The sequence below is a fragment of the Heterocephalus glaber genome, unplaced genomic scaffold, assembly GCF_053883595.1.
Source record: "Heterocephalus glaber isolate CG9 unplaced genomic scaffold, H.glaber_assembly_v1.0 deba00001538, whole genome shotgun sequence".
Lineage (NCBI taxonomy): Eukaryota > Metazoa > Chordata > Mammalia > Rodentia > Bathyergidae > Heterocephalus > Heterocephalus glaber.
The window spans coordinates 18,309,262-18,321,307 of record NW_028258333.1 but is presented as its reverse complement, the minus strand read 5'-3'; the positions used below and the strand labels follow the sequence as shown (position 1 = coordinate 18,321,307).

At 38.1% G+C, this 12,046-nt stretch overlaps 1 protein-coding gene across 1 annotated transcript in view; it reads right to left on the bottom strand.

Moving 5' to 3' along the window:
- Positions 1-1,452: 1,452 nt before the first annotated feature.
- Cdh6 (cadherin 6) overlaps positions 1,453-12,046 on the bottom strand; it is a 140,062-nt gene continuing 129,468 nt past the window's right edge. Inside the window, 6 exon segments of the mRNA XM_004848668.3 lie at positions 1,453-1,890; positions 1,893-2,117; positions 7,569-7,820; positions 7,982-8,099; positions 9,145-9,266; positions 10,974-11,110. Of these exon segments, the coding sequence (XP_004848725.2) occupies positions 1,628-1,890; positions 1,893-2,117; positions 7,569-7,820; positions 7,982-8,099; positions 9,145-9,266; positions 10,974-11,110 (1,117 nt within the window). The 3' untranslated portion in view covers positions 1,453-1,627.

Genomic DNA, 12,046 nt, shown 5'->3' with positions numbered 1-12,046 from the left:
CAGTACTTCGGAAATTTCTGGTGACTGGACAATGTAAGATTCTAATGATAAAAGCCATTAGAATAGCCATATGTAGTAAATGATTTGAACCTGCCAGAAGGATTAGTTCAGTTCAGTTGGGTCCCCTGGATAATAACTGACTACAGTGCTAAATGCATAATTAGAGAAATAATGGATTGGATGGATTTTACATTTCTTTTCTGTCATAGTTTGAGACCATTACCTATCATTAGTTCAAAGACAAGGATGGTAGGCTTGCCATCCTTTTGCCATGGAAGCAAAGTTATAAACAATGGAGAATATTAATACTTTTGAAGGTCAACTATCCTTTTAATTACAATCTTGAACACTTGTGTTGAAGGGGATCCTAGTTGTGTCTTTGTATCCACCTTCCAATCATGGAATACATATGTTTCTAGTGTGATTTCAGTGTTCATCTCTATCTATTATGTTGTATGTGCATGTAGATGTTCAGGATGTGAGGGGCACAGCATTAGGTTCCAATGTGGCTGGCACTGCAATCTTCCTTGAACTCCAAGAGTAGGATTTGAGCTTAATTTAATCTATTCTTACTAAGTCAAGTTAATTGTGTAAGCAGTTTCTGAGGAATAAGAATTATCGTACTTCACTCTGCTACTTTCAGGTATAGTAGAATAATACTGACAACTACATACAAGGAATTAACATTTGTCCCAGAAAAATATCCTTCAGGAACTTTTAAACAACTAGATGATTGGTCATTAGCCTGCTGGTTGTTGAAAGAATTTCAAGAGATCTGTGATACATCTGGTGGCCAAAACTTTAAAAATATAAGTATTTCCTTTGTATACGTTATTAGCCATTTTCTCTTTCCCTTGATATGGTGCAAAGGCAATCTTTTGCATGCCCTATATGTAACACATTTTGCCCTAGTGGCAAGGAACGACGTCTTAAGTTTTTTGTTATTGTTATCTTTGAATGTTACAATTTAATATGCTTCTATTCTTTAAGAGAAAAAGGATCTGAAAGCATCTGTGGATTTGATGCTTTGAGTAGCTGCTGCCAGATAAAGTATTCAGAGCACAAACAAGACCGGCTGAATGCCATTTAAAATTCTTTGTGACAGAAATACACACCCTCGCAATCCTTACGTAGTTTATTATTATCTCCTTGTGAGCTGATATAACAGGAACGACTCTCCAGTTGTTCCTTTTTTTTTTTTTTAAACTAAAACTATGTCTTTGTCATTAAAGCAGAATCCTTTATCTCATCAGCATGTGAAATGTACAGTTAGGGCAGTCAGCTGACCCGAGGCAATGGAGTGTAGTAAAGCGCCAGGCCAGTGGTAACCAGCATGTTCCAAACCCGGCCTCGGAGAAAAAGTGAAAATACAGCTCCCTGTCCACTCCTCCAGTGCCTGCCTACTGAGCTGACTTGGTTAATTGGATGCACTAAAAAATAAAAATTTGCCTCTCGGAAGCTCATAAAAGTGTACTAGAAAAAAGTCTCTAATATTGGATCCACACGGACTGCAGCCATTGGCTTTTGGAACAGGTATGAGAACCCTTCACGGAATAGTGGATAAATAGAAAGAAATAGCCACTTCACATATTTCAGTGTCATATTGGAAAATGAAAAAGGCAACCGATTAGGAGTCTTTGTCGCTGTCCACCCCTCCATACATATCTGCCAGCTTTTTGAATCGAGGGCCCCAGTCACTAAGGTAATCATAGTCTTGATCTCCATCCGTGGTCACAGACTCCAGAGAGCTCAGGGAATCGGCCACCGAACCGGTGCCTTCGTAGGCATAGGTGGCCAAGGAGTCATACGGCGGGGCTGTGGGGTCCGTGTCATTTTCCTTTAACCTTTGGTTAATGAAATCTCTTACATCGGTGTTGTCTCGAGCTGTTGAGTCCGACGGGGTAGAAAAAGAGCTTCAGGCACAATGTCCCTTCGTAATTTGTTGTCCTCTATGGCTTCAGGGTTCCTCAGGGTGCCGATATCAAAGGCCTGGGTGTCTTCTTCTCCACCACCTTCATCGTTGTAACTGACAATGTTATCTCTGATGTCCTCTTTGGAAATGATCAAGGGCTCTTTCTTCCGCTGCCGCCTCAGAGCTGCAAATAGCACCACTGTCACTGGAAGCAGACAACAAAACAGAAAGGGAAGGGATAGTTAATTTGCTGCCCAATTAATGCCGGGAAGAACACCATACTCCAATGTGAAGTTTTGAAAGTGCTTGAAGAAATTCAGACTCAACTTTTACTTCTGTAAGGATGCATTTGCCTCCATCCATTTTCAAAGCAGGATCCAAAAAATGGAGTAAATATTTGAAAGAAGGTTATAATTTAAGTAGAGGATAAAACACCATCATATTTTGTCAGTAATTCTTTTTTTTTTTTTTTTTTTTTGCTTTGAAATGGCACACTAGTTTCACGGGAAGAAAAACTAAAACAATAAAAAAGCTCAGCCACAAAGAAAATACTGCAATAAAAGTGCAAAATTATGCCAAACACCTAAAATGCTCTGAAACTGGTTTTCAGGACAAGGCTGGCACCTTGGGGATGTGTTGAAGGGTTTGCATAACTCCACATCTAAAATAACTTTTGCACTATGCATTATTTTTTATTTTACTTGAAAAGGTGTAAAATTAGTTTAAAACCCAAAGTAGAGATGTGAATGTTTGCTTACTTTTTCTCCATACAAAGAAATATCATTACAGATAATACTTGGAGAAGCTGAGATCCAGAAAGGCTTTTTGGGCCTCAAGATCAGCCGATTAAAATGGGGGCACATCGTAGCACACATTCTATATTATTCTGCCTGGACTAAATAAAACAAACACTTCTAAATGAGAATTCTTTATTTTTCAAAGGTTCTTTTTCTCTCATTTGATACCCAGAATGTTTGCTTTTTTCATTTTTTTCCTTCTAACACAAATTAGAGGCAAAGCAAGAATTGTGTTTAAATAGCTCCTGATCTTTTTTCACAGCTGGCTGGGTAGAACAAAGTTGGCTACTTGTAGAGAGACACATCTATCTACAAATGGACCTATGGGTGGGAAATAAACATATAGCAACAGCTTCCAAAGAAAACAGCCATCCAGGGTGGAAAACATATTATTAAGCTAGGTTTGTCTAGAGGTGTTTATTATAGGAAGTACCAGTAACATCTCTGTAATATCTCTCTAATAACACACTCCAGTTCTATAAGTCATGAAAATTGAAATTTTGCAGCAAGATTTACAGAACTATGGCTTTTTAGTGGGTAAGTGCATCTATCTGTATAATAATGGATGCCTAGATACCTACCGATGTGTCTATATATTATAATTCTGACATTAATAGTATTAATAACTGCCTACATATTGAATGCTTTCTCTATACCAATGACTGTTCTAGGCAACTTCCAAGCTGAATCTCAATTAATTATCATAATAACCCCACAAAGAAAGTATCATCATTATAACTCCATTTTACATAAAAGAAAGTTAAGGCATAGAAATGTCACATGTACAAGCCATTCAGATCTAGGTCTGTCAGATTAAGAAGCCCTCTTTTTTTTTTTGACTTTTTTTATTACTTAAATTCTTTTATCGGTACATTTTAGGTATACAACACATTTACATTTCTCATTGGGAACTTGAACCTTTACATGATGCATCTTGGTTCTTATTTTTTCCCCTTTCCTAGCCCTCCCTTCACCCCCTCCACCCTTCCCTATTTACAAAGACTTTATTTCCATTTCTCATCATTTTTCCTTTCCCTTCTTTCCTTTCCCCTGCCCCTCCCACTACCCCTACCCCTTTGGACCTTTTCTTCCTATTTTACATTATCGATTATTCATTCTAATCATTGGTACATTTTAGGTATACAATATAATGACATTTATCATTGGAAATTTGCACCTTTACATAATCTCTCTTGGTTCTTATTTTTTTCACCCTAGAAGCCCCCATTCTTAATTTCCATGCTTGAAACATATTTGGATTACTGTCTATTGCCAAAAGAGATGTAATTTTGCCATTTTCCAGTGTGTGGTTGTGACTGTTCACACTCTCAGGTGCTGCCAGAGAACATCCTGATGACTCATTTGTCACAAAATCCAGGATATTCATCCATCCTTTCAATAAATATTTATGTAGTGCCTACTGTGTGCCTGGTGTGGTTCTAGATCCTATCATTGAGAAAACTGGATAAAGGGCCCTGCTCTCAGAGTTGGCAGGGGTGCAAGGAATGGTGGATGGAGACAGAAAATCAACAATGTGCAAAACCAAGAGAGAAATCATTAAAAAGTGGTCAGTGCAATGTAAACAAGGAAAAGTGAAGTGAGAGGAGGAGGAGGAGTGGCGTCTCTACGTGTTCCAGGGGCTGCTCATGTTTTTTGAAGGGAGGTTGCATCACTTAACAAAGATACGAGGGTTACCCAAGGAGTTATCTAGCAAAGAGGAAAGAGCTACAGGAAAGACCCTCACGGTGGGTATGACTCCCATTGTTGGAGCAGCATCCAGAAGACTTGGGGTCTGGACTAGGAGGAACCAAGGAGAGGACAGGAGTAGAGAAGGGCTGTGCCCCAAGAGGCCATGGAGGCCTCTGTGCCTCTTTCACCTTTGCCTCGGTGGGTGGGAGTGGGGTGGAGGTGGAGACTTGCAGGGTTCTGGGCTGAGGGATGGCTGCAATCTACCTCTTATGATGGTTTCCAGTGCGATCATGACATAGATTTGCAAAACAGGGTTGTAAGTAAGGACAGACTTTGGGATTAGGAAACAAAGCCAAGACAATTGTCCCTCAAGGAATTGCACTCTAATGTGCATGAGTTATTTCAGTCATTTAAGGCAAGACAGCAGTTATTCACCGTTTTTCAATTCTTCAGTTTAAGACACCCAGATGTCTTATTGTTAGTCCTATGGACATATGAAAGCACAACTATCTAGAAGAGAGAAGGCACATTCAAAAATTCAAAGGCATTTACTCCCAGCTTAATTCTCCTTCAGATAAAACTACCTATATCTTTTTTTATTTTTTGTAATCATATCTGAATGGAATTTTTAGTTGTCTAGAAGTGAGGCGTTTCTGAAAGTTAACTTTTATAAATTGATTTCTAATCAAATGCAAAGAATTCTAAAACAGTGACATACCTCGAGGTACCCTTATCAGGAACTGAGCCTCCCTTCTCCCCACCCACCTGGGGCCAGAGGATGGTAATAAAGCTTTTTTAGAAGAGGGGTCATTGGGCAAATTTGTGCTCAAATCTCATCATAAAAGTAGAATATCAGCAGATCTAGGTTAACTTCAATGGTGTGAGCTTTTGGTAATACTGGGGTTGAGCCCAGGGCTTTTCTCACTGAGCTACATCACAAGCTTCCACCTTGGGTTTTTTTTTTTTTTTTTTTTGGTACTGGGGATCAAACTCGGGACCTTGTGCTTTCTAGGCAGGCAGTGGAACCACTGAGCTAAATCCCCAGCCCTGGTGTGACCTAGACTGTTTTTAATCCGAGGAAGAGGAGGAATAATACAGTGCCCAGCGCTATCACCAGGAAGCAGTTAATAAATGTGAAAGTTTTATGAACTCTAAAGTGCCATAGAGATATGAGATGTAGTTGTTATTTGGATGTTTCTATTGTTTTATTTTTATAAAAAACAAGTTCATATGATCCATTTATATATTTAGTTGTGTTTTTGGTGCTGGTGCTGGGGATTGATCTAGGGCCTCATGCATGCTAGGCAAGTGCCCTACTGCTGAGCTACATCTCAGGCTCTTGTCTACTTTCTTAAATCCGGGTTTCTTTATACATGGATGTGGCTTTCCTTCTCTGACAAGCTTTTGGGTTTGCGTTCACTTTCTCCATCTGTCCCAATTAAGTCTGGCCCCTCTCTCACCCTGGAAACTGCTCTGCTGTCAGTAAAGTGACACAAAAAGCAGAGTGCAGCATTGAGGGGTGAAATCCCAGGCTTGGAACTTAGTTCTACCACCTGCTACACATGTGACTTCACATCCAGGGGTCTCAGCCTTCATACTTAAGATACAGATAAATATATGCCAGGTGCTTCTGAGGAGTAAGTGAGATAAACATTCGTAAAGCTCCTTGCACTGCATCTGGCTTATGGTGTGAGCCTCGTTCAGGTTAAATCCCATTTCTCCACATCTGTCAGGGATGGGATTCCCAAGAGATAAACAAGATGTGAGAGGCACTGAGGCCAATTGGGAATAATGAAGAGAGTGAATTTAGTGGAGGAAGGGAATGAAAGCAGAAGAGAGAGCAAGTTAGAAGCAAGAAAATGCAAAAGAGAATGTCAATGATGAGAAAATTAGGAGTCCCTTGTAGGAGGGAGATAGCTTTCTTTCTTAGACCATAAAAAGAGCCCAGCACTAATACTGGGGCACAGCCCTGCCAGCCTAGGACTTCTAAAAATACTCCTTTTTATCAAAAAGAATATTCATGCCCTTCCCTTCCAAACAATATCATAGGCTTACAGCCTTAGGAACACTGATCTGTCTTTTTGCTCACTTGTAGTTTTTATTTATCCTCATCTTAAAATACTTGCCCAAATTTTAGTGGATAAAGAGAATCACAGCTCTAAGTTGAATTTCAAGGCTTCTGTTATAATTAGCAACAGGGATTTGGAATGAGAAGCTCTGGAGCAGGGATTCTTCATCTTTTCTTGGAGACATGCAAGTCTTTTACTTTTCTTGAAGTGACTGTGTCTTTATTTTTTAAGTTTTTTTCCCTGTTGTAATCTAGGTTAACTCTAACTTCTAATTTCTGTTTTTTCATTATATATGCAAACTTTACAAGTCTTGCATTTGCTTTTGGAAGGGCTGCATTAGCTAATATTTGACTTTTTAGTTCATAAATGCTCAAGGGCCCCTTGAGCAATTTGAGCTCAACATTTTGGGTTAATTGGTTGATTAGAGTTAAATATTTCATTTGAATCATTGTTAGACCTCAGTTTTCACTTTTATTGCATTTCTTTTGGATTCCCAGTTTGTTTCTTTAGTCACAGAAGTTATTTATCTTTGAGACTTGGAAAATAATAGACATTAGGCATGTAGTAACCTACGAAGGCAGTCAGTGAAGTGGGTAGATCAAAATGTTTGTTGGGTTAAAGAAAATTTCATGCTTTCATTTTTCATGTATGAGAGAGAAAAAGTCATCACAGTCCTCTTTCCACTTTTCCATTGATCTTAAACTTTACCTTTGTAGAAAGGGCCTTCGTCATACACTCCATGTTGGACAACTTTCACTCTTTAAAATTTAACAGTATTTGCCAACTTAAGTATCAAACAACAAATCATATTTATATTGCCCTCAAATCCCCCTGAGATCCATTTCTGGTCTGATAGACAAGACACTTTTTTGGTGGAACAAAAGCAAAGACACGGGCAAATTTCACATCTGTTCATTCTCTAAAGCCATTTTCAAGCAAAAACGAGTTCATGTTTGAACAACACAGATTCTCAGCATACAACTCTACTCACCTAGATCAGGCTGTATGCCTTAATGGGGGAGGCGGAAAAATCTAGAGTGTCACAGTGACAGTGTGTGCCCCTCACCAAGGGGAGATAGGATGCAGGGAGAAGCAGTTTACCTAGTAGGATCACGATGCACAGGAGGATGGCCACCAGAGCCCCTGTGCTCAGTCCCGTGGGGTGGATGAGGGCCTCCGCATGGCAGGACTGCATGTTCCCGTGGTGGTCACATGCACAGACCCGGACAGTCACTGTCCCAGTGCTGCTTTGAACTGGGTAGTCATTGTCTGAAATGACCACAGGCAGGAGATAGGTGCTCATCTCATGTCTATTGTAGCCATTTTTCCGAGTTAAGATTCCCGCAGTGTTGTCTGGAACCAAAAGCAAAGTGGTGAGTGCATATGGTTATCACCTTATATATTGAACCAATTGTGATGAGAATTGATGGACATAGAGATAGACACAGATACGCGTATAGATCCCAACAGAGACAGAGATAGATTGATAGAGAAGGTAACTAGAGATTGCTTACCTCTGTTGTCATGAATGGTAAAGTTTGAGCTACTGGTTGCTTCAGGGGACAAAGAGAAGGAAAATTGGTGTCCACTGTAAGGGTCGTCCTTGTCAACAGCTCGTAGGGTCTGGATTAACTGAAATGAAAGCCATAACATTTTGATAACTCAAGTGTTTCTTACAGTTTTTCAGTAAAATGTTTGGCTTTATGATTTTTAATTTTAATTAAAAATAATAACCTCTCAAAACCTTACAAATGAATCCACTGTATTCAAAGAACCGATGGGTAGAAAGCCATAGAACAATGGATAATTCTTGACTGTGGGGATCTTTGGGGGATGGAGGTGTTTAGCAGCAGCACCGGTCTCTACCCACTGGCTGCGATTAGTGCCCTCCTGAGTTGTGCTCATTGAAAATGTCTCCAGACAGTGCCGAGTGTACCCAGGGTCCCAAATTGCCCTGGCTGAGAAACTACGCCAGAGTAATACAAAGCTCTAAAAGATCACAATGATTTTTGACAACACTGAAATTTAAGAAAATGGAAACATTCTTTGTCAACCTTTTAGAACTTCACATGTCCATAAGCTACCAATTTGCAGAAAACTAAAATAGAAAATTAACATATAAAACATAGTAACTTCCGCTTCCCACTTTCCCATGTACTTTAATAGTGGACTTCTATTTTGACAAACTGCAACATAATTTTTATATCACTGGTAGCAAAGTCCTATTTCAGGTGGCGACAAATTGGGTAAAACAGTAAAACATTCATGAATTTGTATTACTTGTACAGATGGGCAATGTAAATAAGCAAAACTGTGAAATATAGGCAATTGTAAAATATGTTCTAGTTATTATTTTTGAGTACATATGGTAATTAAACTATCTCTTCATCAATAAAGATTTTTCCAATAATGCTGAGACTAATGTATTTTAATAAAAATGTAAGACTAATTTAGAATCAGGATCAGTCTTGGAGACTCACGAACTTCCAGTTCTTAAAAACTGTTTGTTCTCTTATGCAAGTTAAACATTTGTCGTGGCTCTTATTTATGGTATTAATCTCCTTAGCATTCACTTCATAGATAATTCAAAACTAGCTCTCAGCTTTCTGTATCATCTGAATTATTATAAGATCTAAACTAATCTTTCAATTTGAATGTACTACCTTACAAAACTCACCTGATCTGCCTTTGCTTTTTCACAGACAAAGGTTTCATAGAACTCAGCAAATTCTGGGGCGTTGTCATTGACATCTAGAACTTTAATATATAGAGGTACTCGGCTACTTTGCTTTGGATTATCTGCCACATACCAAAAAGAAAGAAATAGCCATTTACATGTTGATCACCAATCCTGTTTAGACAACACGAACCCTTTCATCCCCATTCATGCACAGATTCTCCAAGGACACTGAATATCAATGTGGGCACCAAAAAGAAGAACTGGGTAATCTGGTATTTCTAGAGTTGGAAATACCTGCTGGAAATGCCTACATGTGTTGATGCAGTACACTTGCATACTAAACACTATGGTAACAACAAATAAAACAAATATGGTGTTTTAGAAGTAGATTTTTCTAGGAGGCCAATGACACAGGCAGATGGGGAAAAATATGGACAAAAGGAAGAAAAAGACAAATGAACGGACTACCAGGAAACCAAAGGATTAGTTTGCGCCTTAATTTTGTAGTTTGAGGTTGACATCATGCTAAGAACTTTGCTATACGAGTTTGTTTAATCTTTAGACTCATCTGTTGTAGATACAGTTGCTGCCCCATTTCATAGATGAGGAAACAGAGGCACAGAGAAACTAAGTAATTTATCTATTTTTACAGAGATACTAAGGAGGTGAGCATAGGTTCGAACTTGGATCTCTTTGACTCCAAAGCCCAGGCTTTTCATCTAGCATAATGAGAAACAATTAAAAATGAAAATGGTTCTTTTCAACAAAAAATCATTTTGTAATTTTAAAGCTTTAAGGGTGCATTGTTATTGGTATACTCACACCAATCCTTGGCATAAATTCTGAAGAGCAAATTCCTATCTAACAAATGTCTACTGAGGTGTCCTTATCCCTATAAAAGAGCAGAGCTTCATTTTGCCTGGATTGGTTATTTCCTATCCCACCCAATATGCTTCAGCTATTTCAAATCTCATGAGTTATGTTGACAAAATATGACTGTAATAAGCCATTTGATATGGACTATTTCACACTAGATATCCAACAGAGATAAAAATGTTTAGATCTTTTAGAATTAAGAACAAAACTTAAAAAGGCTATAATTCAAAGCCTATTTTTAACATTAAAGTATTATTTTAAAGGTAATTTTATGTGCTTCAGCCCATACATTGTGCCTATAATTCACATTAATTTTCATGGAGTATAATCATTTTATTTGAAGTGTTCTTTTGGCACATTTTTTTTTCTTTGCCTTAAATGTCATGAGGAGTACCACAAAATTTATTCAAAACATTTTACTGACTACTTGATGGTTTGTATTCCTCAATTTGAAACACTTTGGAGAACTGATAATTGTGTTTTTCATTCTATAAAGATTTGAAAATAGAAATTCTATAGAAAGCTAGAGAATGAATATCCAAAAGATTTCTAAACAATGCGTACATTTTAAAGATATTTGATTCCTCTTGTCCCCTGCTCCCCTACACAATGTCTAACCGAGGGCCCATTTTTCCCAACTATTCCTGCAATGTTCTAACTTATAAGCATTTTGGAATCAAATCCAATAAGTACAAATTTAGTTTCATTTGAGAGATGCATTCCTTTATTGTTTCCCAACTGCAAAACCTGCAAGATTGCCTGCTCATTTATGAATGAACAAGCACATATTTGGAAGAGACATTACTGTAGATCGTTCAGGACTCTTCCCCTCAATAGGTATTGAGCAGGGTCATCAATACGTGGTGAGGAGTTCCAGTTGTGTCCCCTCAGCCCTTCCCGGGACACACGCTCCATCATTTGGGACAGTAGTAATACTAGATTGGACTTACTAATCTCTGTCGCTATCACTGTAATGTTGTGCCACAGCAGTGTTTCCCGGTCAAGAAGTTTCGATGTAAAAATCGAACCATTTCCAGAATCAATGTTGAATATTCTGTCCATATCTGTGTGTCGGTCTACAGAGTACCTGAAAATGCAGAGCAGAATTTAAATAGGCTTTCCTTGCATTTGGTAGTCTCACATTATAAAATTATTCCCAGAATATGTTATATTCATTTTTCTACTTCTAGTGCATATTTAAATATCTGTACCTTCATATGAAGCAAAATATTCTGGGAAATTAGATTTTTACAATTGAGGCCTTTGCTATAAACTCAATAGACTAGTTGCATGATTTTGTGGATCACCCCTACAGTTTCTTTTTCTTAAATATGAAATTTGCATCAGGTTTATGTAGTAATTACTATATTTTTAACTCAAGAACCTCAAGATTTTAATAAATGTGTGTTTGTGTGAACATATAGGGTATTGATTATTTTTCTACTATCCATTTCATTTTTAAAATAATCTGGTTGGAGAAACAGAAGATGCCTGTATGGCTGAGGTGAGGAGGGAGTTGCGGAGGGAGAGACCCAGAGTCCAGACCACAGAAGGATGAGCTGGCCATAGGAGGAAAGTGGGATTTATTGTGTTTTAGATTTTGATCTGCAAATATTTTATTTATTTATCTTTAACTTTTTCTTAGTACACGTCTGCAGTAAATCCTGATTCATTCAGCAAGGGAAGTTTGCACACGTCCACCACACATCTTAAGTCTTTCCACTTCCTCCCACCTCTACTTCTTGGCTTGTCTCCTTCCTATTTACAAATGACCTATTTTCTTGTTTCATATTGTCTTTTTAAAATTTGGCTTTTAAATTATTTATGCTTTGGGTTTCTCATATAAGTGAAACCATGCAATATTTGAGCTTGTGTGTCTGATTTATTTCGCTTTGCATTATGATCTCAAAGTGCATCCGTTTCCCTAAAAATGACTGAAATGTACCCTTCCTTTTGGCACAGTGGTACTCCATTGTGGATAAAACATCACATTTTCTCTATCTGTTCATCTTGGCTGCTACCA